We start from the raw sequence: 24,292 nt of genomic DNA, 5'->3' as shown, positions 1-24,292 counted from the left end.
TCGAATGAGACCGGGAGGGTGGGAGGTGTCTCTAATACGAGGCTTTCTCCTATATACGGGTCTCTTATAGGCGCTCGCATAGATATGGAACGCTTCGTCGCCAGAGCCTCCAGAAGTCCATTGTACGCGGCTCCTTCTTCGCTCTATCTCCCTTCCTTCTCCTTTCAGCCCCGCCCCTTTCCAAAAGCATCCGGACAACTCCTCGATTCTTTGCAAAAACTGCACACGTACATTGAGCCCCTGGAGTCATGATGGACCAAGTTTCACCATATAGAGCTCGATTAGCCATTAGACTGTGGAAACTTTCAAAAGAGGAACTCATGCGCCGCTTGCACGATCTTTGAGAAACTCGAGGCCATGGCATTTGATGCTCCACCTGATGAAGACCTTCAGCGTCTGAACCCTCTCGGTGCAGCCTATAAAAAGTCAACCCAAGAAGCACGCACAGATGTAGCACCAGCGAGCGGCGACCGACCTGAACATTCCGGCGAATGATGGAAAGAAAACCGCTCGCCTTGAGTTGGAGGCTAGTGCGATTGGACGACTTGAGGTCAGCTCTGAGCGGGAAGTGCATGAAGGGCTTCAATTTTGTGCTACCTAGTTTCTTTTGCCGCTTCCCTCTATTTTCCAGTCGACAGACGTAAGGCGACCACCGGAGCTGTGTGAGCAGCCTCTACTTCGAAGGATCCGAGTGGAGACGTCGAATCCCTCATGATCAACTTGACATGGAATCATCTGATAATCAAAACTTGGTGATTCCATGGATATCTACTTGAGTGTCGAAGGTTCCCTGAGCTTACGATCGTTTTCATTAGAGAGTTGACCGGTTGACCAGACGATGATTCGCGGCGGAGCTCGCCGTGCTTCCAAACAATCGCTTCCCGGGTGGCTACTGCGTACGTTCGGTCGGACGCTCTTGCCAAACACCTTAATCTCGTATACTCAACACGTTCTCACGTCAGCTTGTTGTATCAGCGAATTAATCATAATCGTTTTGCTTCCATTCGACTGAGTGTTTTCGCCAGCCCACAAGTTTGAAGAGCCATCCCGGATTGAAGTTCCACCATGGGAAGGATCGGGTTGCTGTACTTCCTCGCCGGAGTATTTGGAGGTTTCCTGTGTAGTCCCCATGTCGAAGCCGCCTCGGGTGAGATCACAGTGCCTCAGCACATTTTTCCCCCGCCCCCTGCTCCGATTTAAATCAGTCGCCTCGAAACCCGGTTCTTAGTCTGAACATATCGGAGGAGAGCATTATCCACCGATTTCCTTCTAGATCAATCGTCACTGTTCCCGGAGAAATTAGTCCATCTCGATTTCAAGGGTGCACCGCTTAGCGTGAGTTCGAACGACCTCAAAATTTACGACGTGATCGAAGAGATCCCCGAAGGCAGTGAGATGGAATGGTACGGAACCGTCTGATCTCCGCAGATCGCCTACATGGAGAGCGTTTTCCCCCTCCTCCGCGCAATGGGTGCTTCCGGGCTCTTGGTCGAATACGAAGATATGTTCCCTTATTCCGGAGCTCTACGCAACCTCACTGCGAGAAACCACTTTTCACCGGACGACATCAAACGCCTGCTCGATGCTGCAGATTCCAATAACCTGACCGTCATCCCCCTAGTGCAGACCTTCGGACACTTGGAGTTCGTATTGAAACTCCCTGACTACATCACCATGAGGTGAGCTCGACTCGAGAAGGATTTTCTCGCTCGTTCCTGTCAGGGCGCTAAACCCATCTCATCACTCTAGGGAGGACCCGGAAAATCCTCAGGCTTTGTGCCCATCGTTCAGCCTGTCGAATATAATCGTCAGAGACATGTTGAGACAAGTTGCTCACCTTCACAAGGATCGCATCTCTCATATTCACATTGGAAGTGATGAGGTCTTCGTCATCGGAGAATGCTCCCGGTAGGACTGAAGTATCAGGTTTATCGCTGCCCCGCAAGCGACGGTCTCGCTACTCACAATCCATCACGAAATGTCGGGAGATTCATGGCTTCGGAATGATGACCCCCTATTCCGAAGGTGTAAGGCCCGTATGTTTGCGAATAATTGGACAACGGATGATCTCTTCCTGGATCATGTGCATACGATCACCGCCTTCACGAGAAGCCTGAACCTGCAACCGATCATGTGGGACGACATGTTCCGGAAGATAGACATCGACGTTCTGAGGACCAAGAATCTGACGAAGGACACGGACATAATGCTGTGGAGTTACAGGAATGTCGGAGAAGGGGAAGCCGACCTGATCGAAAAATACTCTCAGGCGAACTTTGCCGGTATCTGGGTTGCGAGCGCTTTCAAGGGTGTGGCTGGGCCGAGCGAGCAAATGCCGCAGTATACTCTGCACCTGAACAACAATATCGATTGGCTCAAAGTAGCTTCAAGCCTGGAGAACAAGGTTAAATTGAGAGGAATCGCTCTCACAGGTTGGTCGAGGTGAGAACTTCCTCGATGAAGTAATGCCGAGGGCTCCTAGGAAATCTGGGAGGGATGGTATGTGGTCGGGTGGTTCATCTCATGATTCTGAGTCTCAAAACTCATCTCCAGATTCGACCATTTCGGTTCTTTGTGTGAGCTCTTCCCTGTCGGGATTCCTGTACTGGCTCTCTGTCTCAAGCACCTCAGCACCGGTTCTCATGACGCGAGGGCACTGGAGGATATTCGGGAGCTCCTTCGTTGCAACAGACCGATACCGTTGGCATCGCCCGAGGACGCTGCCCTTATGTGGTGCGGATATCCAGGAGCGATGACCTTCGTCGCGGTCCAACGGCTTGACCAATTCGAAAGGAAGAGGCTCTCCATCGAGAGTACTTCCTATTACAAGGTATGTATAGGGTTCGGAGCGAAACTCATTCGACCTGCGGTAGATACCGGAACCGCGTATTTTTCGAACGCTGAGCTCTCTTCCAGGGTTTCCTGACTCCGATGAACCTGAAGCACAACTTCAGCTCTCCGGCTCTTGTGAGGGATGCCGTGGTCAAACTACCAGCGGCTATGGATCTCTTGGACACAGTGTTAGAAAATATCCAGCATTTGAAGAATGTGTGCGATCAATTCACATTGAAGGAATGGATCGAGACGTACTGGCAACCACAAAAAGACTGGGGTCAAGCATTGCAAACCGTCGCAGAAAAACTCCTTTACCACAAAACTTTTCCCAGGCGCCCTCTGTATAATTAGGCGGCATCAGCTTGGAGAATACACTCATGGTGATTGACTGTCAAGTACTGCCGGACTGGCTGCAAAGCCCAGACGTCGTCGGAGCTCCTTGAGGTATCCTCCGTTAAAGCATCATTTTTCGGCGTCGCATGGCCCTCGCTGCCGACCTTGATATGTTCTCGGGGCTGAGGATTTAGGCGGTACGTATTTAGCGTTTCTTGGTCGCTCGCTCGAGGCGGAGCGCTGTCATTGTCCCCAGAATGGAAATAAAATGGACGAACAGGGAAAAAGGATATAAAATAAGAAAAATTAAGCACGAATGGAGACTGTAGGTTGGATAACCAGTCATCATCATCGCAATGAACTTCGCGATGCTGAAGCGAAGATCAGTCGCTGCTAAACATCATGTATGATATGTGAGGGTTGCGAGGGAGTGCGATCGCCTTGTGATTGCACATTCCTCCATCCGCCTACGGCTCCGACCGGTTAATCCTACGGTTCTTTCATACTGATTGTGATGGCCGCATAAATCCGTCCAGAGCTTCTTCCGGCAAGGATTTCCGAGCTCGCATGCTCCGAGGGCGATCGGAGGAGAGAGCAGGTAACACTGGCCGGAAATATCGCTGATACCCGTCCGGATTCTGATCGATATCGATCCGCGGAATAACTTCCTCGACAGTATTAGAAGCAAAGCCAGATTCGATTGCGTGCTTCATTGCAGAGTCAAATTATAGCCAGCGTTATGTTTGCGCACAAAAATGTTCAAGATCGCTTCCGAAGTCTGCCGATCTTCTCTCGCGTCCCAAGTCCCCGAGATCTTTCACGGGATCTGCCCATTCACGCTTCTCGCCGGATGACGGAATCGTTCGAGTCAGAATTACACAATACGGAATATGACCTTGACATTCCCATATCCTCCGAGGCCTCATTCGGGATTTGAGATTTTCTCGAATGATTCAATATATGCGCTTCCGTTCCTTCCCCCGATGGTATCGCAAGCGGCCCGTCAGGTGCCACAGGCTTCGCGCACCAATCTTCGGTTTTCGGGATGTGCGCGTTCCGGAGTAGAAACCGGGCGTGGGATTCGAGACACACCTAATCGACCCAAGACCGCGACGGAATGTCCTAGCAGCTAATCTACGAATGCTGGTCGCCCCGAGCTCTAGCGATCGGTCCTGTCTCACGAGAAACAAGAAGAAGATAAAGTCCGAGAATCCCTCTTATTCGATCGATTTATTCCATTTCTCAACAAAGCTTCCCTCAAGATCATCGAGTCGAAATATGCCGTAGATAGACTGACATCGATTCTCTTTTCACGACTATTCGGCTGGCTGCTGCGGTAGGAGACTCGATGACACCGGCCGCCGATACCGTCCCCCCTCACGAAGGAGTTCGCTGAGCTCTCAGCGTGACAGGTCTCCCCCGCACGAGGCTATTTTTCTCGAAGCAAGACTTAGTGTTACGGCAGTACGGCCGGATTTCTTCTGTGATTAAGACTCCCGGATGTCGGTAGATCGGTCTGCTCTCTTCCCAACCGTGGAATAAATACAAGCATGAATGACAAAAATACCGCGCATGGATTGACCGCTCTCTTCGACGGATGCTACCTCGATTTGACCGCTCCTGTGTCCTCGTTCATGTTTACAATTGTGCGGCACGTGGAAAAGGAGTCCGCGAGAATTCCGCAGAGAATCACCTAGTCGCGTAGGACTTGACTTTCGGATCCTCAGTGTCTCGATATCAATCGCGGAATGTTGTTCTCCGATTTAGTGACTGCTCTCGCACGATCTCTCACTCCTTGCGAAAGTCATCTAGGGCCCCGACAATACCCGTGTACATCGAGCTCGAATCCGGAGGGTGTCACGATGAGCTCCAACCGAAAGCGCTTGAGCGTCGTGTCAATATGATGGTGAGTCGGCATACAATCGAGTCGGAAGTCGGAAGTCGGAAGCGAGTTAGTCACAACAACCCTCATGTTTGCATATTTGAGATTCCGCTGAGGGAATTACTCCTCGAATTCAACCGTTGGAGGAGGATTAAGGTACGTTTTATACAACAGATACGTCGTGATGGCGGCTCCGGCTGCGCCCACGAAGTAGAAGAACTTGAACAGATATCCGGTTTTCTTCTCCTGAGGTTTCTCGTCCGAACTTCTGCAATCAGAAAACAACCATCGATAAGTCATGGCGAGTCGGGTGATCTAGAAGAGACAGACGCTCATCGCGTGACGGAGAGGAGGGGACAATGTCCCATTGGCCCCATGGGATTCAAATTTTTCTATCCCAGAGAGTTTCGGCGTGGGGAACGCTTTAGATCTGGATAGAATGAGAATTCTCGGTACGTGACTCTCTTGGTGAAACACCCGGGTGGACGTGATAATTCAGTCGCGCTTCCGCAGAAAGAGGTTGCATGTATCAGTCGGGCTGGCTGCAGTCACCACTTGGCATTGAATTCCAAATGCTGAATTTTCTTCGCCCCAGTCAGCATTGAAACGACCTCCAGTGTTCCTTTCGGTCTGGATCGGTCATTTTCTTCCGCGGTCGACTCCTGACAACGATCGGCAGCCTCGAGAATCCTTGAGTACTCGAGGCTTCTCCGTTTTACTTCCATCATGCGGAATCGGGGACTTTGTGGATCGCCTTTGGTATCGAGAGCTCGTTGAGTGCTCGAGATGCGTTCAATTCCTGATCCCGTGAGTCGGCATCGTCTCTTACCATCGCCGTGCGTGATCTACTTCATCATAATATCGCGTCTGTCGTGGGAGTTGGAGTTTCGTTCCGATTATATCCGAGTCGGCACAGAAAAACTGAAAACCGAGACATGACACAACATGAAGTCATTGCTCGGGACAGCGACGTATACGTTCGTAGCGGAGCAGAAGAAGGCGCGGATATCCACGAGTGATCGGTCGGCATCGACTCGGTGCCGTCCTTCAGATCTAGCAGGTATCACATTTTCCTATTTGAGTTTCCTTCTTCACATCTCCCTCTTATTCTCGCTTGTACCAGATTGTATAGAATGGCGAGAAGAGGAGCCCTGCATTCCAGGGAAAGATACCACTGGAGGCTGCATCAAGTGATGGTTCCATGTTCCGTTCTGATGCTCCCCTGCTCCCTAAGAACTTTCGGGCATCGATTGGGCACGCTTGAGATCGACAAAAAAAACTCACGCAGAGTCCGCTTCCTTGACACAGCTCAACGGAGGCTCGTAATTCCATTGTCCGTAGAGATCTTTCTCGTCGATCGAGAAGACCATCGACGACTTGTGAGATGAATCGTCTATCGCGCACTGACCCCCTTTTATTGAACGTCGGGGGTCCTTTTCCAGACTCGAGGGTCTTTTATTCTCCGAGATCTGGTACTTCTGTTGAGCTAGCATGACGGAGCGGCGTTGTGACCGCGGAGAAGCCACTCAATCCGATCCTGGAAGATCTGCCGTCGACGGAAGAAATTCAATGTCTGTCGGTCACCAGAAACGGAGTCAGTCCACGCCAGAAGAAAGTCAGCTGAAACGCAGGACAGGCGCGAACAGGAGCGCCGTCCGAAAAAACTAGTCGCTCATTCTTCTCTTGCAGAGCGAGCGCATCGCGCGGAGAATGAAAATTCGAGAGAATTAAATTCAATAGAAAGGGTAGCAGCGGCGGCGGCGGCGGCACCGGCAGCAGCACCACCAATGGGTGGCTTCACGGAAAGAATGGGAGACTGTCACGCATCGTCACATGACGCAGAAGCGCGTTACGTGAGATCCTTCAGTATTTACATCGATGGGCCCACAGAGATCGGTCTGTTTCGGTGATACCTCAGGCCTTTGTGAGAGGTCCACGATGACGTCTCTGAAGATGTGACTCGAGGCGTAGGGATCAATCATGAAATTGCGAGTGATTGGGACATTGTCCGCGTGCGTCGGCCGACAGCTGGTACGAACTAGGAGAAGATCATCAGTCACGACTGAACCAGGAAGGAGATTTGACGCGAGAATCTCGCTCTCATGCTGACTGTTCGTAATGCGAGAAGTCATCGACGCGTCTTCTGCGTGTTGAATAAATCTTCACCGCAGGGCGTCCTTGCGTCATTCCAGAGCGTAAATTCATTCTGACAAGGTGATATACCGCCATCATCATTACTAGATGGTCTCTGCCAAGGCACGGGCTTCGTCCGTCTTTCCGCAACGCGCTTACAGGGAGACCCTGTTAACATAATTCGAGGATTCGGAGGGGCAGCGCGAAACCGACCGACGGATGGGAACGACTTCAGAGGCTAAGCGAACCAGGCCAGGAAGGCGGACCGCCCTGAGCGCCGTTTCTTCCCCAGCTCCAGGGGCGTCGTTTTCGGTGGAGGCTACCGATAAACGGGAGATTCTGGCGATATTTCGCATGATGAATGAACGTCGGAGATAAAATTCTCGGAAAGGGATCGCCATTTCCGACGGGTGCGAGGAGAAAAAGAATCTCCGAGAAAATCTGCGGGTGGAATAAACTTCGGGACCTGAGTTTACGAAAAGGGGCTCTTTGTTGGTCACGTTTCACCTTACGTCTGCGATGATGCTATGCATATACAGTCTCAGTTTTCCCCCATTATGCACGGAGGCCATGCAGATTACGTAGATTGAATTAGATCACGCACCAAGATACGTTCGAGAAGACCGGGAGTCGAATTCTCGAATTCCCACTTCGTAGATCTCAGATCAGATCCGGACTCGCACACATATGGTGCTCTGATGACTTGTGGAGTGAGCCCCAGGGCGACCCCGTGCGGAGACAGCCGGACTTCAATGTCAGTAAAACGAATGTATCCTCTAGACTCTAGATAGAGGACCCCCGAGAATGGATCGCGCATCGCAGACTCCAGAGCGTGGAGGGGGAGCCTCGAGTTCCGACCACAGCAACCCTTCCGGATCTACTTCTTCCATGGCATCGAACAGGATCCGTGGTCTACTATGATACCCGACTCCTAAGATTCCCCGACTCGTCATTCTCGAATCCGAGGACGCACTAAACATATTTCTCAATTTTGTAAACCTGAAAAGTCGAAAGTCCCCGTTGGGAAAAGCGTCTGGAGTATTTGATAAAGAAAAAGCCTCCGTGCTGACAACCGTTCACGGTATTTTGATGTAGGCATGATAATACACATATGGGTAATGAGTGCAATTCAAGAGAACTCTGGTTCTCAAAGCGCTGCGAGATCCGGGTTCATTGATTACATTCAACTGATGATTCTTGTGGCTCCAGGAAGAACGCTTTTCAACCCGCTACCTTCAAATCTCGTCCTCGTTGAGAAGCATGTTGGGTATGCCATTGGATATAGGGAATTTGCGCTCTGTTTCTGGACAGATGAGCTCGCCCTCGATAACCTCAACTTCCACTAGAGCATGGTGTATCGAGCGTAGGACCGTCTCGTCAGTCGTCTCCGTTGGGGGCGAATCAGGTAGTTGAGAACCGACGCCCAGCTGAAAATAAGAACGGCAACGAATACGACGGGGATGAAGGCGCAGTCCACATCAAGACTCAGGTCTCAGGTTCTACATCGACGAGAGCCACTCACCGTTTGCGCTGCTTTCAGGAAAGCAGGCCAATCCAACTTCGGGAGCATGCGTTGAATGAACTCCGAGCTAAATTCGGTCTCCACTGTCTTCGTCTTTTTTACCTTGAAAAAACATATCAGGATCAAATCTGGACTCAAAACCTCCGCAGAATCACCATTTCAAAGTCGCAGCCCGTCTTCGAGCTGAGAATCTCCGAGGATGCGACTGACATGGACGAAGAAATGGGCTTCTCGATCAGGTGAGACGACCATCCCTCCCCACCCCGCACACCGCTTTCGTTGGATAACCGGAGACGAATTCCCATGACTAAATTGCAATGAGATCGATAGTGCTCAATTCCCGGCGAGGAAATCAGAAGGAGGTAGGTAGGACTGTCGTAATTCTGTTCAACAAGTGTGGTCGCAGTCCCTCAAGAATTGAGGCCTCAGTTTTCTTTCCGTAGAAGGAAGACGCCGTCAGCTCCCGAACGGATAAGCAGTTCTGCGCGAGAATCAGCGATTGCCCGAACTTGTGGAATTCGCCTTTAGGGAGAGGCCAGGTGCACAGGGAGAACACATGTTCTCAGAAATTCGGCCTTCAGAGCGAGCTGACTTCGCGGTTCCGCTCCCGAAATGATTCAATCACGAACCGTAGAATCTTCATTTTCGGGCTCGCATGGCACAAACAACACTAAGAATTCTCTTCGATGGCCGCCCGGGGTGCGGGACTGTGAACTCAAAATCCCAGCCCGTACTATTCCGAAGGTACTCACAACAATATTCAATGGGAATCCCGTTTGCACGCCTTTGATGGCTTTCGAAGTGAGCATATTATGCGTGAGGAGCTTCATTGTATCCCTGGCGTTGACTCCCAACAATAAAGTAACGCTGAATGGGCAAATTTCCAACAAACCACAAATTCCTCCAAAATACTCCTGTTATCGTGGCTCCGACTAAACACATGCCGCTGGCTTGGAGGAGAAGGTTGGTATCCGCGCATAGAAGCTTAAGTCGCGCGCTCCAGTTTGGTGGTCTCCGAAGGTTACGCACGCCGGAAGTAATTATGCTCACGATACAATAAAAGATGAATATAATAAAATATAGAATATAATCAAACCTTCGTGTCGTTAGACAACAGTCGTATTCATACTTCTTATGAGGCCCCGATTTCTGGAGCGACAATTAGCTTCCTTCGGGTCCTGGTGAGTTCATCGGGCCATCGATATATCGGAGATCAACCCCGACCCGAAGCGAATTCACTCCAACGGAAGCTGCAACACGAAAGGGGCAACCATTTCGTTTCTGATCTTAGATGGTTGAGTGAGTCAAAATGAAGGCCCAAGGGTTTTTCTAGACGAGGTAGACGGGGATGCCAGAACTCATGGCCCTCTGAGGAGAACGCACCATTTTCCGACTTTGAGGCGAAATCCGAAGTCGGTCCCGCGAAACTTCCCAAATCTTCGTCGCGGAGTCTCGCGGCCCGCGAAGTTCCGCGGTCGTAGTCCCCTGCCCCATTTCTCTGGGTACACTCCGATATTTCGGTGTCAGTCTTATATCACGTAGCGTTGGTCTATGGATGGTTTCGATGATTCTTAAGGTATGATCCCAGGAAGTATTCGAAATAATCTGAAAATCGGACCGGAAGCGCACGCAGCGCATCTGTCGGGACTGCTCCGAGGGTTTCTAATGGGGCGGATCAGGGAGGAAAACGTCCGTATCTTTCGCGAGATTACCCCGAGAGTTTGTGTTCTGAATCAGGTAAAGCTCGCATATGAATCTCACACCAGTCAGTTGATTCCGAAACGACTTTTTTTTCTGCACGGAATGGCGTCGCCTCCTTGTATCCGAGATCGGCTCTTTCCATTCTGTTCCGGAGTCTAGAAGGGACGAGGACCGACGGCTGAGCTGTCCATTTGTTGTAAGGGCCCTTCCTCACGCAAGCGAGACAGCGCGTATCTCTCCCAATCCGCCCTCGCGCTCAGAACACACTCGCAAAGCCCTCAGCACGGTATTCTCGGCTGCACGCTCTTCACAGATTGTGATTGTGACTCATCGGTGAATTTCCTCTAGTTCCGTCAGGACATCCGCGTCGGGAATCGTTTCTCCCGAAGGGTTTCGCGAAGAAGTTCATACGGAAATCGACGATCTCCGTGAGTTCACTAGTTCCGGTAAGTCGTCTTCCGCAATGAATTACGTCCAGAGTCTGGGGATGAGTCGAACAGGTCCTCTGCATTACCGACAGCGGCCGCAGCATCTTGCCGGAGTGAAGTCAAATGAGCTCTCCCTGCATGCCACGGACCTTGTTCGAAAATCGACCTTAGCCGACTTTCGGCATCCCAGAGACCCGATATTCGAGGGCGATCTGAGCTGCTTGATTTCGGGAACGAAATCCAAGTTCCCGTGCTATATTTCCTCCTCCGGGAATACCAAACTTCCTTATTATCGACGTGGTCTTTGTAGAGCCCCAGGGGCATATGAACTCCGATTGGAAGAGACCGAGACTGATTCCGACGAGAATGAAATCCTCGGGCTCGCTCCTCGACACGCTCCCAATATCCTATCCTCTCAGCCGTGCCAAATCCTTTCCTCCGAGTTCCGTAGCCCCCAAGCGTATGATAAGTTCTTCGGAGATTCGCCGAAGAACTTCACTCACGTCGGTATTACGGGAATATGTGCCCTCCCTCGGGATTCCTGATAAAGACACCCCGTAGCCCCACACATCGTTGCGGATATGGAAGTTAGAACGTCTAAGATTTCAATACTCCATCGAAAATCCACCGGATTCTCGGATCGAGTATTGAGCGAGTTGGGAACGTCACGAGGAGCGAAGCATCGCGGAACCGCGAATGAGACGGAATTTACTGTCTTCGCGAGAGCGAGGCTCCCGGGAGAGCCCCTAGTGATGGGTTGTTCGGCACCTCGTCCCGAGCGAGGTCGTTGCCTCATGACCCAATTTCGAGCCGTCGTTCGCACCGCTCAGATAGGACGTGCTCACGATCACGCTCTCCCTTCAGGACATATCTATTGCAAAGAGCATGGAGCGTAAATATCGGATTTACACCATCGACAATGAACTGACAAATTTGGGTAAGGGTCTCCTGAGCGAGACAAGCTGTGATGCTTGTACGCCAGTGCAAATCAATCCGGAACTCGGTCTCGCGATACATGCATGTCCACGCATAAGAGATCGGAGTTTCCCGCGGAGACTCCGAAAATTGACACCATTCATACCGCATGATATGAAGCTCGAAACTCCGATTTGCCATGTATTCTTCACGGAAGGTCCAGCGAGCCGCTCGTTTCAGAGCTACGCAGTTTGTATCCATCAGGCGCTGAGAACAGCGGCAGCTCTCCGATCGATCGTCTCAAGGCTTCGGCACGAAACCGCGGATATAAGACAAAGCTATCACAATGAATTCAAGAATCTCTCGATCGTCTTGACCGCAAGCCGTCATATCACAGATGACTGAACGGTGCAGTTCAGAGGATATGCCGACTCGATCTTCGAAGCTTCGCGGGTGATCATTATCCTCTTGGGATCGAAACCGATTCGAAAATCATTCCATTTCCATCCACAGGTGAGCTGGCCATCTCCTAGAAGTGATCTCGCGCTTCGGAGTCAAAACGGCTTCCTTCAGAACAACGGGAGCCGAATTAATTTCGTGTACCGAGACAACAGTGTCAATCTCTTCGTCGTTCTCGCTATCGACGTGGCTCTCAGCCCCCGAACCGAACATCTTCATGGTCATCAGGTTCAAACCTCGAACTCTGCGGATGCCGCGTAGTGGCGAGATTGTGAGATCTCTCAGTCCTTATGATGATTGTGCCACATCAAACGACTCCGTCCTGGTGAGTATTGCGACCCGCCTACGCGCTCTCTTCGAAAATTACATCCGTACCTCCCAGGATCAAGGGCCGAAATGCCCCGGGCGGGAAGACCTCTTCTGATAATAATAATGATAATCTATTCCCGTGGTTGGGGGACCCTCTGTAAGACAGTCACCGGGGGCATACCGGAAACGTTCATCACCTGAGGGTGGCGAGCAGCGAGTCTCACTGAGATCGCGCGCGATCAGATCGGAACGTCGTCGAGCTTCACAACTTCGTTTCCCTCATCTTTCTCGGTGCCATGAATCACGGTGAGCCCGGACAATCGGGAAGCCCGGCGGGGCCAGAGACTTCCAAGCCCGAGTTTGGTCTGACCTCCGAATGATCTACGTGAGAGTACAGTCCCTCGACGATCGGCCCCGAAATAAAGTTGTTGAGCTCAGCCTTTGGTTACGCAGGCCCGTTGCTCCTTACGTCATCGAGGAGAAGACCCATCTCGTCACAAGTCTCTGCGAGATCACAAGTAGCGAGATGTCGACGTGTTGCATCGAACTTGGTGTGGCCGCCAGATGGTACATGCGCTACCGTCATCTCTCGAACGTTTCGAACGTATGATTAACAGAGTGATTGAAATCTCCACTTCGATTCGGATGCTCCTTTGTTCTGGATGGGCTCCGAACGCTTTTGAGAGACGTCATCTGATCTCTGAAGTGAGTAGGATGCTCTGCCCGACTTCTTCTTCTTTCGGGTGCCGTAGAGTCTGTAACGAGGCGCCGGGGAGAGCCCGAGCACGAGACATAGAGAAGCTGAGATTTCCATCGCGTAAAAATACGCTTGAGAAACGCTCTTATTCAGGGCGGCAGCTCTATTTTTCTCCGGTCTCGTGCAGCCTCGAAAGAGTCTCGACGGGTTTTTGCTCTATTTGTATGTGCGTCAGCCGTCAGTCACGAGGTGGACCGACAGGCGGAAAATTTCGCTACAGTGTGAGCCGAGTGAGATGTATGTCCGGAACGGAGACTGATTCCCAGAATTACTTGATCCCAGAGGGAAATCCTACGTGACGGTGGCGTTCCGGGGGGGGGGGGGGAAGGGGGCGGGCAAGACCGGTCGACCTCAATCATCTTGAAACCTTCTGAAATCGCGTCTCAGAACGGAAATCCGCGGGAATAATTTACGAGGAAGATGATGACCCACTGGAATCGGCGGAAAAACGGCGCCGACGAGGTTCCTCGTAAGTCAATTCTGTCTCGAAATGCTCGTAGAGGTATCTTATTGAGAAAGCTCTCTGACAAAAGCTCAGCTATTCTCGCCATGGAGAAGACTCTTCTCGAAAAGCTTGCATCAGGCTTGCGCTCACTAGAGAGGGCTCTTCCCGGGTCAAGATGGCCTCTGCTCTCGAATCAAGATGCTCTATGTAGAGTGGCGAATTCAGGGCAGCTCTGATTGACACAATGACCTGTCCAGAGATCGCAGATACGGTCCCTTGAATCGGCTAGGAGGGAAATTCCGGAAATCCCCGGCAGTGAACGAAGACTGTTTTTGCGCTGACCGATTTGCGAAATAACAGGGTCTCGACTCCGGGCTTTTCTCTGCGGAGCTCATGATCTAGACAGGCCATCCTGCGGTCTGAGTGATTGACTATTAGGATAGCTGACTCACTCAGGAAGAATTGCTGATATACGAAGTGGACGAATATCAAACTCTTCCTTCCTTCTTCTACTTCCTTACTTTATGGAGCCCCAAACGTGAAATCGAAGAGTTTCCGCTCCGAGGAATGCGAGCGATCTGTAGACGCCAGTGTGTACCAAGCCTGGCGGTCCATCGGGTCGGAGAGTCCTCTGTCTGAGCCTCTAATGATCCCTCGTCGGTCGTATCCTCGGAAGTCAGCGACGTTCACACTGCTTGGAGAGCTCAGTTGGGCGGGTTGAAGGTTGTCGTCAGCAAATCCATTTGGCTATTTCGAGGCTCCGCTCAGCGAGCACTCGACATGGCGTGATGAGTCATCTGATGCAATTCCTTGATCATATGATGTCTAATGACATCATTAGCGTTCAAGCACCGCTAAGTTAATCGATGAGCTTCGTCAATGTGGCTCGAGTATTGACCTAGCAGAAGCATTCGGGATAAGAGCGCCGTACACGGGAAAATCACTTTAATTTGAAGCGATGCTCTTCGAGTTCGCAGGGCGACTTCTTGGGTTCAAGACCTCGAGAGTATCGCTTTTCTCTGAGCCCTCGCTGCGAGAATCGGCGACATCTCCGGAAGTCTCCGGATCGTTCGATCGATCGGAGGAAGAGATCCGAAGTCCCGCTGGTCTAATCTAAGCCTTCCGCGCGCAGACGATTCGTCGGCACATTCGATCTCGTAATGTCAATCGTGTCATTGTTCCGGAGACCTTTAGCGCTCCACGACCGACGAGTACATTGACCGGTGATGCCTGACGCCCGCTCTAGTCTACCGAGCGAATGCGCCGCGAAGCTTTTTCGGATAGTTCGCGCAGAGCGTCCGCAATGGGCCTCTGATACGCGGCAGAAAATGAGAATTCCAGCCAGAAATCATTCTATGTGGGTCAGAACGAAATTGGGCCACGATTGGATAGTCTACCGGGACTTCCGAGAAAACGGCGAGTTGAGTGCCTCGATTGTGAGATACGCTGAGAAGTTGAGCGCGGTTAGCGACGCTGATTCTCGAAGGTTCGCGGGGTTGTGATAGAGGAGACGGGGCATTAGGATCGAGAAAAGTCGATGATTCTCCGGATCAGCCGCGAGAGAAGCCTCGAGTTGCTCTGGCGTCAGGGCGAACCTGTTTGGCTACAAGTTGTTTCTTCCTCTCGGCCGCGCCATCGTGTACCCTCTCTATGATGGCGCTCTGGACCGCGGATAGCGAGTGAGCGAGCGGGAAGGTCCGATTGTCGATCGGTCGACTCACGTGGAGCTCCGACAGAAGAGAGTCTTATCACCCACTGGAGTCGCTTGCTTCGGCGGCGAATGCCTCCTCAGCTTCGCAAACGCCTCTCGTTGTAATTAGTAAGTTTCTTGGTACCGTACTCGCCGCCTAATATAGCGATGGTGAGCTGACAGCTTCTTTCCGGAAGTTCGACTATCATCTGGCATGAGCAGTCGTAAAGGAGCGGTCAGTCGTCATGTCGATCGTTCCAAGGTCGGCGTTTATTCGGGCCCCGCGCCGCGCTCATGCCTGATTTCGTCACGGGGAGCGCACTGGGCGAATAGTGCCTGTATGAACCAGTGGAGGACCTGTTGAATGTGTCCGAAAAGAGTCGTTAGAACGATGTGGCCATTGACGTGGTACAGCTGAGCGTCATTTTCTAGCTCGAATATTTCTGGCTTCCCCAATGTCTCTGAGGCAAGAGCCCAGAATTGAAATGGCGGGGAAACAGGAGGAGTCGATCTCGCAGTGATGAGCGCTGCTGCTGAGGCGTCGACATACATTTAATCGGAAGGGTGCTTGTACACGATGCAAAGTCATAGATCATGGCCTCACGATAGAACACACAGATTACGCGATTGCCCGCAATTGTGACAAACTTTTCCGTCAAATTGTCTTTCCCAGTAACTATTCCATCGAGAGCTCTTTTCTGATCTCATAGCTGCATGGATCAGAGGCCGAGATTAGCTATCGCCTGATGTCGGGGAGCGGCTCCTGAAGCTCAGACTCAAATCATCCATGACGTTCCCATGCCATCTCAAAGCCTGTCCCTATCATTAGGCTCGCGAACTCGCGTGTGATATTATTTCCAAGCAATCGATGCGGTCTCGGCGAACGTAAACATTTCCAGCGGGGAGAAATGATTCGCGGGCTCCTCGCCCAGCCGTGTACGACCGGGTCGTGACGTCATCTCGGGTTTCGATTGTTCCTCTGCTCGTGGAATCCTCCCAATTGGTTGCTCGTGTGTACGATGAGCTTCGTAGACTCGTAATTTCGTTCGCCAAGACGCCACAGTGTAGGTGGAGCAAGACACGTTCTCAGGAGGCTCTATCGCATTGGTGGGATGGCGGGACGATTTTGCGGCCGAGCGGTCAAGCCACAGGCATTATCTCCTGACGTTCGTTTCACACTTGTATCTGATTTGCCGTAGATCGGATACATCTCTTGGATGTGGTCGGAATAATTCCCTCTCTCGGAAATCGTTCTGGAGACAGACCATCGAGATAGCGAAGCTCGTCAATCGATCAGAATCGATAGAATCAAAGCTCCGGAATCTCGCCTCCAAATTGTGTGGAAGAGTATTTGCTGTCAGTAAGCCGACGAGTTTAGTCCGCTTGAATGCGAGACTTTTCTGATCTCTCACCCTCGGCTAACGACTGCCTCCCCTTTCGGATTCCAGAGGAGCAGTTGGAAACTCGGCAAACTCTCGAAAGGAAATTCGTAGCTGGGAGTTTCGACCAGCGCTCAAGAATTTTTGTTTTGATCAATCGGTTCCCTACACATTCCCGTCGTGATCGACTTCGACCACTGGTGTGAGAATACCCCCTCGCTTCGGAGGAAATCTACGGCCACGGACTGGAGACTCGAGCGAAAATGGAGAACAATGGTGATGTGCAACCCGCTGTGATCAGCGTTCGGGATCAAGAGGATGAATACAAGGTGAGTGCATGCACAAGTCGGATCAGCGGCGAGAGCTCCGGCTTCCTCGGAGAGCCGAAGCTTCCTCCCCGAGCCGTCCCTTGATGTCTCGGAAGATTGATTCTGGTTTAAGGATCGTCTAATGCTCCTCAGATGAAAAACGGAGAGGGGTTCATAGAGTTTGACAACTCGACTGCCGCCAGTAGCGTGTTGGAGAACTTGAACAAACTCCGCAAGAACAAGCAATTCTGTGATGGAGTTATCCAGGTGGGTCAGCTTCTAGCACAGAGGTTCTTAGCCTTAAATGCCCTACGGAACCCTTATCGTTGGTCTCGGACTCTATGTTCCCAAATTTTCCCCTTAATCACCCCAAAACCTCCGACCACGATCGCATGAAGTATCCTGCATGCATTCGAGCTTAGAAAATTCATTCCGATTCGATGAAATGAATAAAAGTCTGAGCATTCGAGCAGGGGCTTGCGGAACCCGGGTTAAAAACCGCAATTCTAGAGTTTCCAAATTAGCTACTCATCTCGGTAGAAATCTGGATCCCGATCGGAGGACTCATCGTGATCGTTTCCTCAGGTGTCATCGAAGGTGGACACTCACGAGATTAGCTGTCATCGAGCTGTTGTAGCGAGCGTTTCGCCGTATCTTTTCGAAGTTTTCAACCAGCGTGTCGAAAATAACACCGCGGACCGAGCCCTGGCGGATCACTGCGTTCTTAGCGGCGATTACGACATCGATGTTTTCGAGAGCCTTGTCAATTATGCTTATACCTCGAAGTTGGAAATACCGAAACAGAAAGTCAAAGCTCTCTACCACGCAGCAGCCAAGCTCAAAGTGAGTGCTTTATCCATGCGAGCGCAGTACGGCTGTTTCACGGCATAAAAGACAACGCCCACATGTAGCCTGATGGCTCCGGCTCAGCTCATGTGATGCGTGATTGCTCACTGCTATCCTCTTTCAGATAAACGCAGTGGTTAAATTTTGTGGCGCGTATTTGGTGGACAATGTGACCGCAGAAAACTGCCTTGGAGTGCGCGCAATCCTGACCGATTCGTACCACTGTCACAAGGACCCGATCACTCGTCTCGACTCTTTCATCAAGCAAAACGTATGTCTTGTCCTACCCGACCGTCGCGTCGTTTCCGTTCTCCTCGAACGATCAGATTCCGTATATATGTTTTAAAACCATCTCATTCGTTCGCAGATTGGCGAGGTTCTCAAAAGTTCCGAAATCTCTTCTCTGAAACACATCCAAGTCGAGCTCATCCAGAGCAGCTGGGCTGAGATGGATAACACCAACGAGCGGCATTTACTCGAAATGGTTCTCGACTGGCTTCGAGCCACAGAGACGACTCTCGAGATCGACCGTCTGACGGAAAAGGTTCACCTTGCCCTCGTACTCCCGTGATACTGAGATCCTGATCTGCCGACTCATTCGGGGCCGACTGATATTTCAACCCTAATCTGTGCGCGATTCGGTATCTCACCGAATCTCACTCTTCCACAGGTCCACCTGCTGTATTTGAATCGGGATCGAACTCTGCACGATTGCAACGATATCGAGACTGGCGACGTCCGTGATTCGGAGCTCGTGCAGGATTATAAGCGGCTTTCGAAGAAACTCCATCAAAGCAACGGACAGGGTCACGCGAAGAGTAAAAGCAAGAAGGGTACGGCGAACAACAAACCTGCGAAACCGAAACAATTCCTCTACACGAGATCAGACTCGTCAGGCTCCAGCGATGACGAGGAATTCGACAGGTGCTAATTCGAAATCTCATTGTTTGATCTTTCCTCCGATTCGGTTGATCAAATTCTGGTGAAGCTGGGACTCCCAGAAGCTTTGGGGATCGCGATTGAGATGTCTCATGTTCCCCTCTCCATCCTCCGCAGAGATTTCCGCATCATTGCGACAACGAGCACCAGCGCCCACTCGACGACAGGACTGGCGATCGTTAATGGGAGCATCGTTCTCCTATCGACCGTTCGACGACTCAACCATGGGGAAACACCTCCGGACCAATCGCCGACCTCTCCGAACGGCCAGAGCAATTCGCCGGTTCTTCAGCAAATGTCGACGCTGCAAGCTATGCCGAACCCTCGGTGCGGTCTGGGCGTTGCTGAACTCAACGGGAGCCTGTTCGTTTGTGGTGGTTACGATAGAGTTGAGTGCCTCAAATCGGTGGAAATACTCAACCTGGCAGAGAATCGCTGGAGCAAGCTCCCCGACATGCATAGCCCGCGCGGTCGAACCGACATCGCCAACTTGAACGGGCTCATCTACGCGGTCGGGGGCTCGGACGGAACGAAAGACCTGACAGCGTGCGAGGTTTTCGACTTTGAGCAGGAGAAGTGGCACTCGATAGCTCCGCTGCCTTTCCCGAGATCCCATGCAGGTGAGTGTCGCTGCATGCGGTCATGGCGTTGGGAGAATGTGTGTAACGAGAGCAGACCGAAAGAAGGAAAAAATAGAGACATAGAACAGGATTTGTCACGCCGAAGCGCGTCTACCCGTTCAGCGTAATCTCTTATTCTAGCTTTAAAAAACCGCGTGCCGTCAATCAACAATCTGACCGACTGAAGGCAGCCGGATTGAACGAACACGGTGATGCTTTGTTGTTATTTTGACTCGGATTGTAGTCGATCGACTGACGCCGTATGATTGTTGTCTTGTACGGAAAAGCTGTCGTTGCTAAGGCATTTTGTGTGGGTACTCATGGGCGATGAGAGATCTCGATCGCGAGGCTAGGTATTTTGGTTTTGGGCGCGATGACCCCTTCCGGACGGAGATACGTGACGGTCGGATCGCAACCAAGGCGTGTTCCTGTCGGGACCCCATCGCTGGACAAAGAAATCTTTATTAAGCAGATTATTCGTTCGTAACAGGACCAACAATCAAGGACCTATGCCGGGGTCCTATCGCAGCTCTAGCGGTATCAGCGTCAGCGCCACTAGTCCTGGCACCGGGATGAAGGCATGATCGTAGTCTGGAGCTGCAAAGAAGCATCATAAAGTGTTCCCCAATGACTTTCTGAGGAGTTGTTGCGACCAAGCAACGACAGCTTTACCAGAAGGTCTAACACAGGAACCTCAGACGTAGTCGATACGACAGACTGCGAAAGCCTCACTGCCGGGAGCGCGATATGCACGCGCTGCGGATTTCGCGGAGAGACCCGAGCGTGCCGAGATACTCTTCCTGGAGGGCTCGGAGTCGTTCCACAAGTGAATCCCACAGCCCGGAGCTCGGAGGTCTAGACGCTGAGGAGAACCCGAATTCATTGAGATGTAACATGAAGCGTGCGCGTGAAAGACGTCTGAACCGACGCTCAGCTTTTTCAAACATATCCACTTCGAGGGAAAAACACTTTGGGGAGCTCGGGAAAATATTCCGATTCCCGGGACTGATAGGATAGTTCCATCGAAGGAGGCTCGCGAGGAGCTCGAGTCTCGCACAATCGTCGGTCCAGGCGTCTTTGAAATACAAAGGAGAAATGTACTTGAAACTGTAGTATCAGCGTCTCATTCGTGTTGCGAAAAGCTCGTGACCGGACAAGCGAAGCAGGGGTGAATTCGAGTTTCGCGTGCTTGTGGCAATTGTACGTGAAACGTGTTGTGCTGGGTGGGGGAGAACATCTCGTTGCGACTGGCTTATCGTTCGCAGGAGTTTGCGCTTTCAAAGGAAAGATCTACGTGATCGGAGGCTCGAACGGCCTACGGGGCATGACCCGTGTGGACGTATACGATCCCGAGAGCAACTCCTGGTCACTGGCGGCACCTCTGACAGTCAAAAGGTGAGACAGCGACGGCGTTCGATCGGAGCATTTGTCGATAAGAATCGATTCCGAACTTCCTGTTATTAGCTCAGAGATTTTAACGTTTGTGCTTCCCTTGTTCTGCAGATCGCAACCGGGCATAGTTGTTCTCAAAGACTTCATTTACGCGGTCGGTAGCGGTGAAGAGTGGAACTGCAGTCCCAGCGTGGAAAGATACTCAGCTGAGGAAAATAAATGGATTCCGTGCGCTCCGATGCAACAAGCCAGGTAGGTGACTGCAGGCCGGAGTAACGGATCACCCAGCCAAGGAATCGGCTGGGGATAACGGATGGTGATTATCATTGAGAATAACTAATCATTGATCTTCCAGACGAGGCTGTGGTGTAGCTTCTCTTCGAGGCCGCATCTACGCCATGGGCGGTCATGATGGCTCACATTCCCTGTGCTCCGTCGAAGTATATGATCCAACCACGAATACCTGGAGTGCGGGACCTCCACTCACTACTTGCAGGTACGATATAACAACGGAGCATGCTCCGTTCGATAAGTATTCGTCATCCCAATCGCTCGTCGCTTTACCACCAGCTGACCTTGCGAATTTCCCTTTTTCCTGTAGAGCGAACGTTGGCGCTGCCGTCGTCCAGGGCCGTCTCTTCGTCGTGGGAGGCTTCAATGGAAAAACCTTCCTCAACACCTTGGAGACTTTGGACTGCGACGCCGAGGACGGGGAAGAGTGGACAGCTTTCGTGGATAGGAACAAGTGGACGAGCGGATCCCGAGAAAGTTCCTCCGGTATTAGTGGTTGTTAGAACAAGCGGACGATCTGTACTTTGAGTTTTAGATAGGAACTAATAAGATCACGAAGAAATTCTCGATGCTCATCGATCCCTCAACTCTCGCGATCCGATTTGATTTTCGAACGGACAAATCTCGAAATTTATCAGCGTCGTCGGTCGATTCAAAGATGCAATCGCGCCTCGGCTACGACGTACATTCAATGAATTCTAACTCTCGCCTCGATGCCGCGACGCACTTCCGAAACGTACACCGAGACTAATAACTTGAATTCCCTGGCTGGACTTGACTTTTCCCGTTTTGGTATTCGGCTTGGGCGACTCCGGCTGTCCGTGAGCGATGATATTCGTGCCGCGAGGCGGAATTTTGTAGACAGTATTCCTCGGTAGTTGTCCGACTGCTTCGATCAGCCCTCTCCAGTCAGCCTGAGTTCTCGAACGAGTGAATCGGGACCTTTCCACCACAAGGAGTGCCATCTCATAGAGGAAATGGGACACAATCAATGCGTCGGTGCTTGAGAATTTTCTTCACATTGAGCAAGAAATCGACGGGCAAGAATCGCTCCCCAACCGTGAGTCATAATTTGAGAGAGCATTCGTCGACTTTCTCGGAATCGTTTCTTGACTTCCGATTCCGAGATGAACCATGTTGGAGAGATCCCGCTCGATACGGAGAGCGAGGAAGTTGCTTCATTCCGTTGACCATGGCTCCGTGGACCACAGTCTCGAAGGAGAGCGCCAGAGGAGCGCCGTTCCTGCAATCTCGAGTCTATCTGTCCATTTTTGTGACTCTACGGAAACCTAAACTCTTCCGCGCTCAGAGAACGACGAGCGAAAACAATAGCCGGTCAGTTGATAATTAAATTTCGTATCGTCTTTGAATGACCTCAAGCGGGAACAATCGGCTCGGCCCAAGAAAGCTTGTGGAGAATATTCGGTACAAGGGTATTTGGGAACCTATCCTATATGGAGACCGGCATTTTCTCGAAATTCAATCAATGTTTTTCTGGAATCCTTTGGTCGTCTAATGTATTTGGCCAATCTCGGAAGTAGCTGCGCTTCTGTCTTGGAGCGATCGACGGAGCTTCTGAGACCAGTGGTGATGCGGCAGATAGAGTAAGAACAGAATCGCACCCTTGAGCTCGAACAATTGACATAAAGGAGTGTCTATTTTTTATGCTTCCTTTTCCTTGTAAAGCCCCCGCTTTGAACAAATACATGTAGCGTACCCTGATGGGCAGGGGAACAATGTTATATGTCGAAGACCGTGGACCTACATCCTCAGGAGTCCGAACATGAGGTTCCGTCGGGAGAATAATCTCTAGCTATACCATCTCACGGACTCAATGTAGACAATGGCTCAAGGAGCTCGACTTGAGGAATGTTAAGAGCACGATTAAGCGAATAAATGGCACAGGGTCATCGAGCCTTGAACTCCCCGAGCGTTCTTCGTCAGGATCCTACTTTACGTCATTGAGCACGTCAACCTACTGCACTCGCTTCGACCGAAGTCAGAGGTGGAGACAGCGCTCTATTAGGTTTGAGATAGAAAGACGACGAGGAAAATGCGTGATTGGATAATTTTGACTTGAGCGCAGCTTTGAATCCTGGGTGGAACTGCCAGCCGGACCTGTGATTTCATTTATTACATAGGGATGAGTATGGGCATGGAACCCGCAAGCCCTTTCGGGCCGCATTTTAGCTAGACACTAGCGTGCCCGGTCGCGCTTCGCTGCGAACCGTAGATGTATTTTCTTGGAACAGGCAGGGACCATTTGAATTTGATTGAAATATTTAGTTTATCTTATGTTTGCATTGTTACCTATTTTTCGCCGCTGAAACTTTTTGGCTACAATTTTCCATGTGTAGTATCTCGGTACTTCTGAGAAGAGTAACGTGCTCGCGAATGTATCATTGTCTGTGGAGGGGATTGGAGCCTCGACTGGAGATTGCCCGCCGTGAAATATATGCGCTGTCCGTTCTCAAGGTGTACCGCTAAGTGTATCACTGCTGGATGCCGCTCATGGATCGGAAATGACAGGATACGCCAGCCTGCCTCATTGCTGCTGATGTATCGGCCAGCTTGATAGCGCTCGATCTCGTCATATTGAGCAGATGCATTTTCCATTCCAAATATCGCCATATCATGCCCTTTGTTGATATATTTGCAGATGTACTTGATTGATTTGACTGAATTGCAATACTCGACGTTGGTGTGAGCTTTAAACGTTTTTGACAGAAGCGGCGAATACGGCACGACCCAGCGATTATCGACGGGAACATCAACATTTCGTACTTTCAATTTCATAATTTTCCCGCCATCTGTCGGTGACCTACGTCGGTATTGTGGGTAACCATCATTCCCAGTAATAGTTTGGGCCAGTAGTTTCCTCGGATATCGCTTCGTACAAGTACCGTCTTTCATGCACGGGGATTTGTCATCAAACGCACCACATGGCCCATGAATCATGTTCTTCGAAATGATTTGAAATTAACTCCGGATCGAGTTCTTCATCAGGTATTTCGGCTGAAAATCACATCGTCAAATCTTCTCCGGTGTGATCTTTTCAAAAAAAGCCTTTAAAAANACAAAATGTGGGCATGCGGCAATCCTCGTTTC

General features: G+C 51.0%; 3 protein-coding genes across 3 annotated transcripts; 2 read left to right on the top strand and 1 right to left on the bottom strand.

The window, feature by feature from the left end:
• Nucleotides 1-1,060: 1,060 nt before the first annotated feature.
• LOC100900713 (hexosaminidase D) lies at nt 1,061-3,444 on the top strand. The gene is made up of 7 exons (XM_003738330.2): nt 1,061-1,147; nt 1,274-1,335; nt 1,429-1,679; nt 1,750-1,908; nt 2,026-2,442; nt 2,554-2,830; nt 2,917-3,444. Exons 1-7 carry the CDS (start codon nt 1,066-1,068, stop codon nt 3,184-3,186), a joined length of 1,518 nt encoding a protein of 505 aa, XP_003738378.1. The 5' UTR covers nt 1,061-1,065; the 3' UTR covers nt 3,187-3,444.
• A 4,805-nt stretch (nt 3,445-8,249) lies between these two features.
• Trmt112 (tRNA methyltransferase subunit 11-2) lies at nt 8,250-9,646 on the bottom strand. The gene is made up of 3 exons (XM_003738327.1): nt 9,458-9,646; nt 8,706-8,807; nt 8,250-8,610 (listed from the first exon to the last, which is right to left on the bottom strand). Exons 1-3 carry the CDS (start codon nt 9,533-9,535, stop codon nt 8,419-8,421), a joined length of 372 nt encoding a protein of 123 aa, XP_003738375.1. The 5' UTR covers nt 9,536-9,646; the 3' UTR covers nt 8,250-8,418.
• Nucleotides 9,647-17,073: 7,427 nt separating this feature from the next.
• LOC100900434 (influenza virus NS1A-binding protein) lies at nt 17,074-23,081 on the top strand. Its single transcript, XM_018641640.1, has 11 exons — nt 17,074-17,117; nt 17,250-17,363; nt 17,682-17,939; nt 18,067-18,213; nt 18,310-18,486; nt 18,613-18,866; nt 18,999-19,501; nt 20,767-20,896; nt 21,005-21,145; nt 21,249-21,389; nt 21,495-23,081. Exons 2-11 carry the CDS (start codon nt 17,250-17,252, stop codon nt 21,685-21,687), a joined length of 2,058 nt encoding a protein of 685 aa, XP_018497156.1. The 5' UTR covers nt 17,074-17,117; the 3' UTR covers nt 21,688-23,081.
• The last annotated feature ends 1,211 nt before the right edge of the window (nt 23,082-24,292 follow it).

This window comes from Galendromus occidentalis, unplaced genomic scaffold (genome assembly GCF_000255335.2).
Source record: "Galendromus occidentalis unplaced genomic scaffold, Mocc_1.1 scf7180000075894, whole genome shotgun sequence".
Classification (NCBI taxonomy): Eukaryota; Metazoa; Arthropoda; class Arachnida; order Mesostigmata; family Phytoseiidae; genus Galendromus; species Galendromus occidentalis.
Note: the sequence above shows the minus strand (reverse complement) of the source record. Positions and strands in the feature narration are given on the sequence as shown.

What these genes read in the sequence shown, in the direction of transcription:
- LOC100900713 (XM_003738330.2), top strand. Translation starts at nt 1,066, where the DNA reads ATGGGAAGGATCGGGTTGCTGTACTTCCTCGCCGGAGTATTTGGAGGT. An exon ending in CCATGTCGAAGCCGCCTCGG is followed by an intron (nt 1,148 to 1,273) that starts GTGAGATCACAG and finishes ATTTCCTTCTAG; the next exon opens with ATCAATCGTCACTGTTCCCG. An exon ending in TCAAGGGTGCACCGCTTAGC is followed by an intron (nt 1,336 to 1,428) that starts GTGAGTTCGAAC and finishes TGATCTCCGCAG; the next exon opens with ATCGCCTACATGGAGAGCGT.
- LOC100900434 (XM_018641640.1), top strand. Translation starts at nt 17,250, where the DNA reads ATGAAAAACGGAGAGGGGTTCATAGAGTTTGACAACTCGACTGCCGCC. An exon ending in ACTCTTTCATCAAGCAAAAC is followed by an intron (nt 18,214 to 18,309) that starts GTATGTCTTGTC and finishes ATTCGTTCGCAG; the next exon opens with ATTGGCGAGGTTCTCAAAAG. An exon ending in GATGACGAGGAATTCGACAG is followed by an intron (nt 18,867 to 18,998) that starts GTGCTAATTCGA and finishes CATCCTCCGCAG; the next exon opens with AGATTTCCGCATCATTGCGA.
- Trmt112 (XM_003738327.1), bottom strand. Translation starts at nt 9,535, where the DNA reads ATGAAGCTCCTCACGCATAATATGCTCACTTCGAAAGCCATCAAAGGC. An exon ending in GATTCCCATTGAATATTGTT is followed by an intron (nt 8,808 to 9,457) that starts GTGAGTACCTTC and finishes TGTTTTTTCAAG; the next exon opens with GTAAAAAAGACGAAGACAGT. An exon ending in TCCTGAAAGCAGCGCAAACG is followed by an intron (nt 8,611 to 8,705) that starts GTGAGTGGCTCT and finishes TCTTATTTTCAG; the next exon opens with CTGGGCGTCGGTTCTCAACT.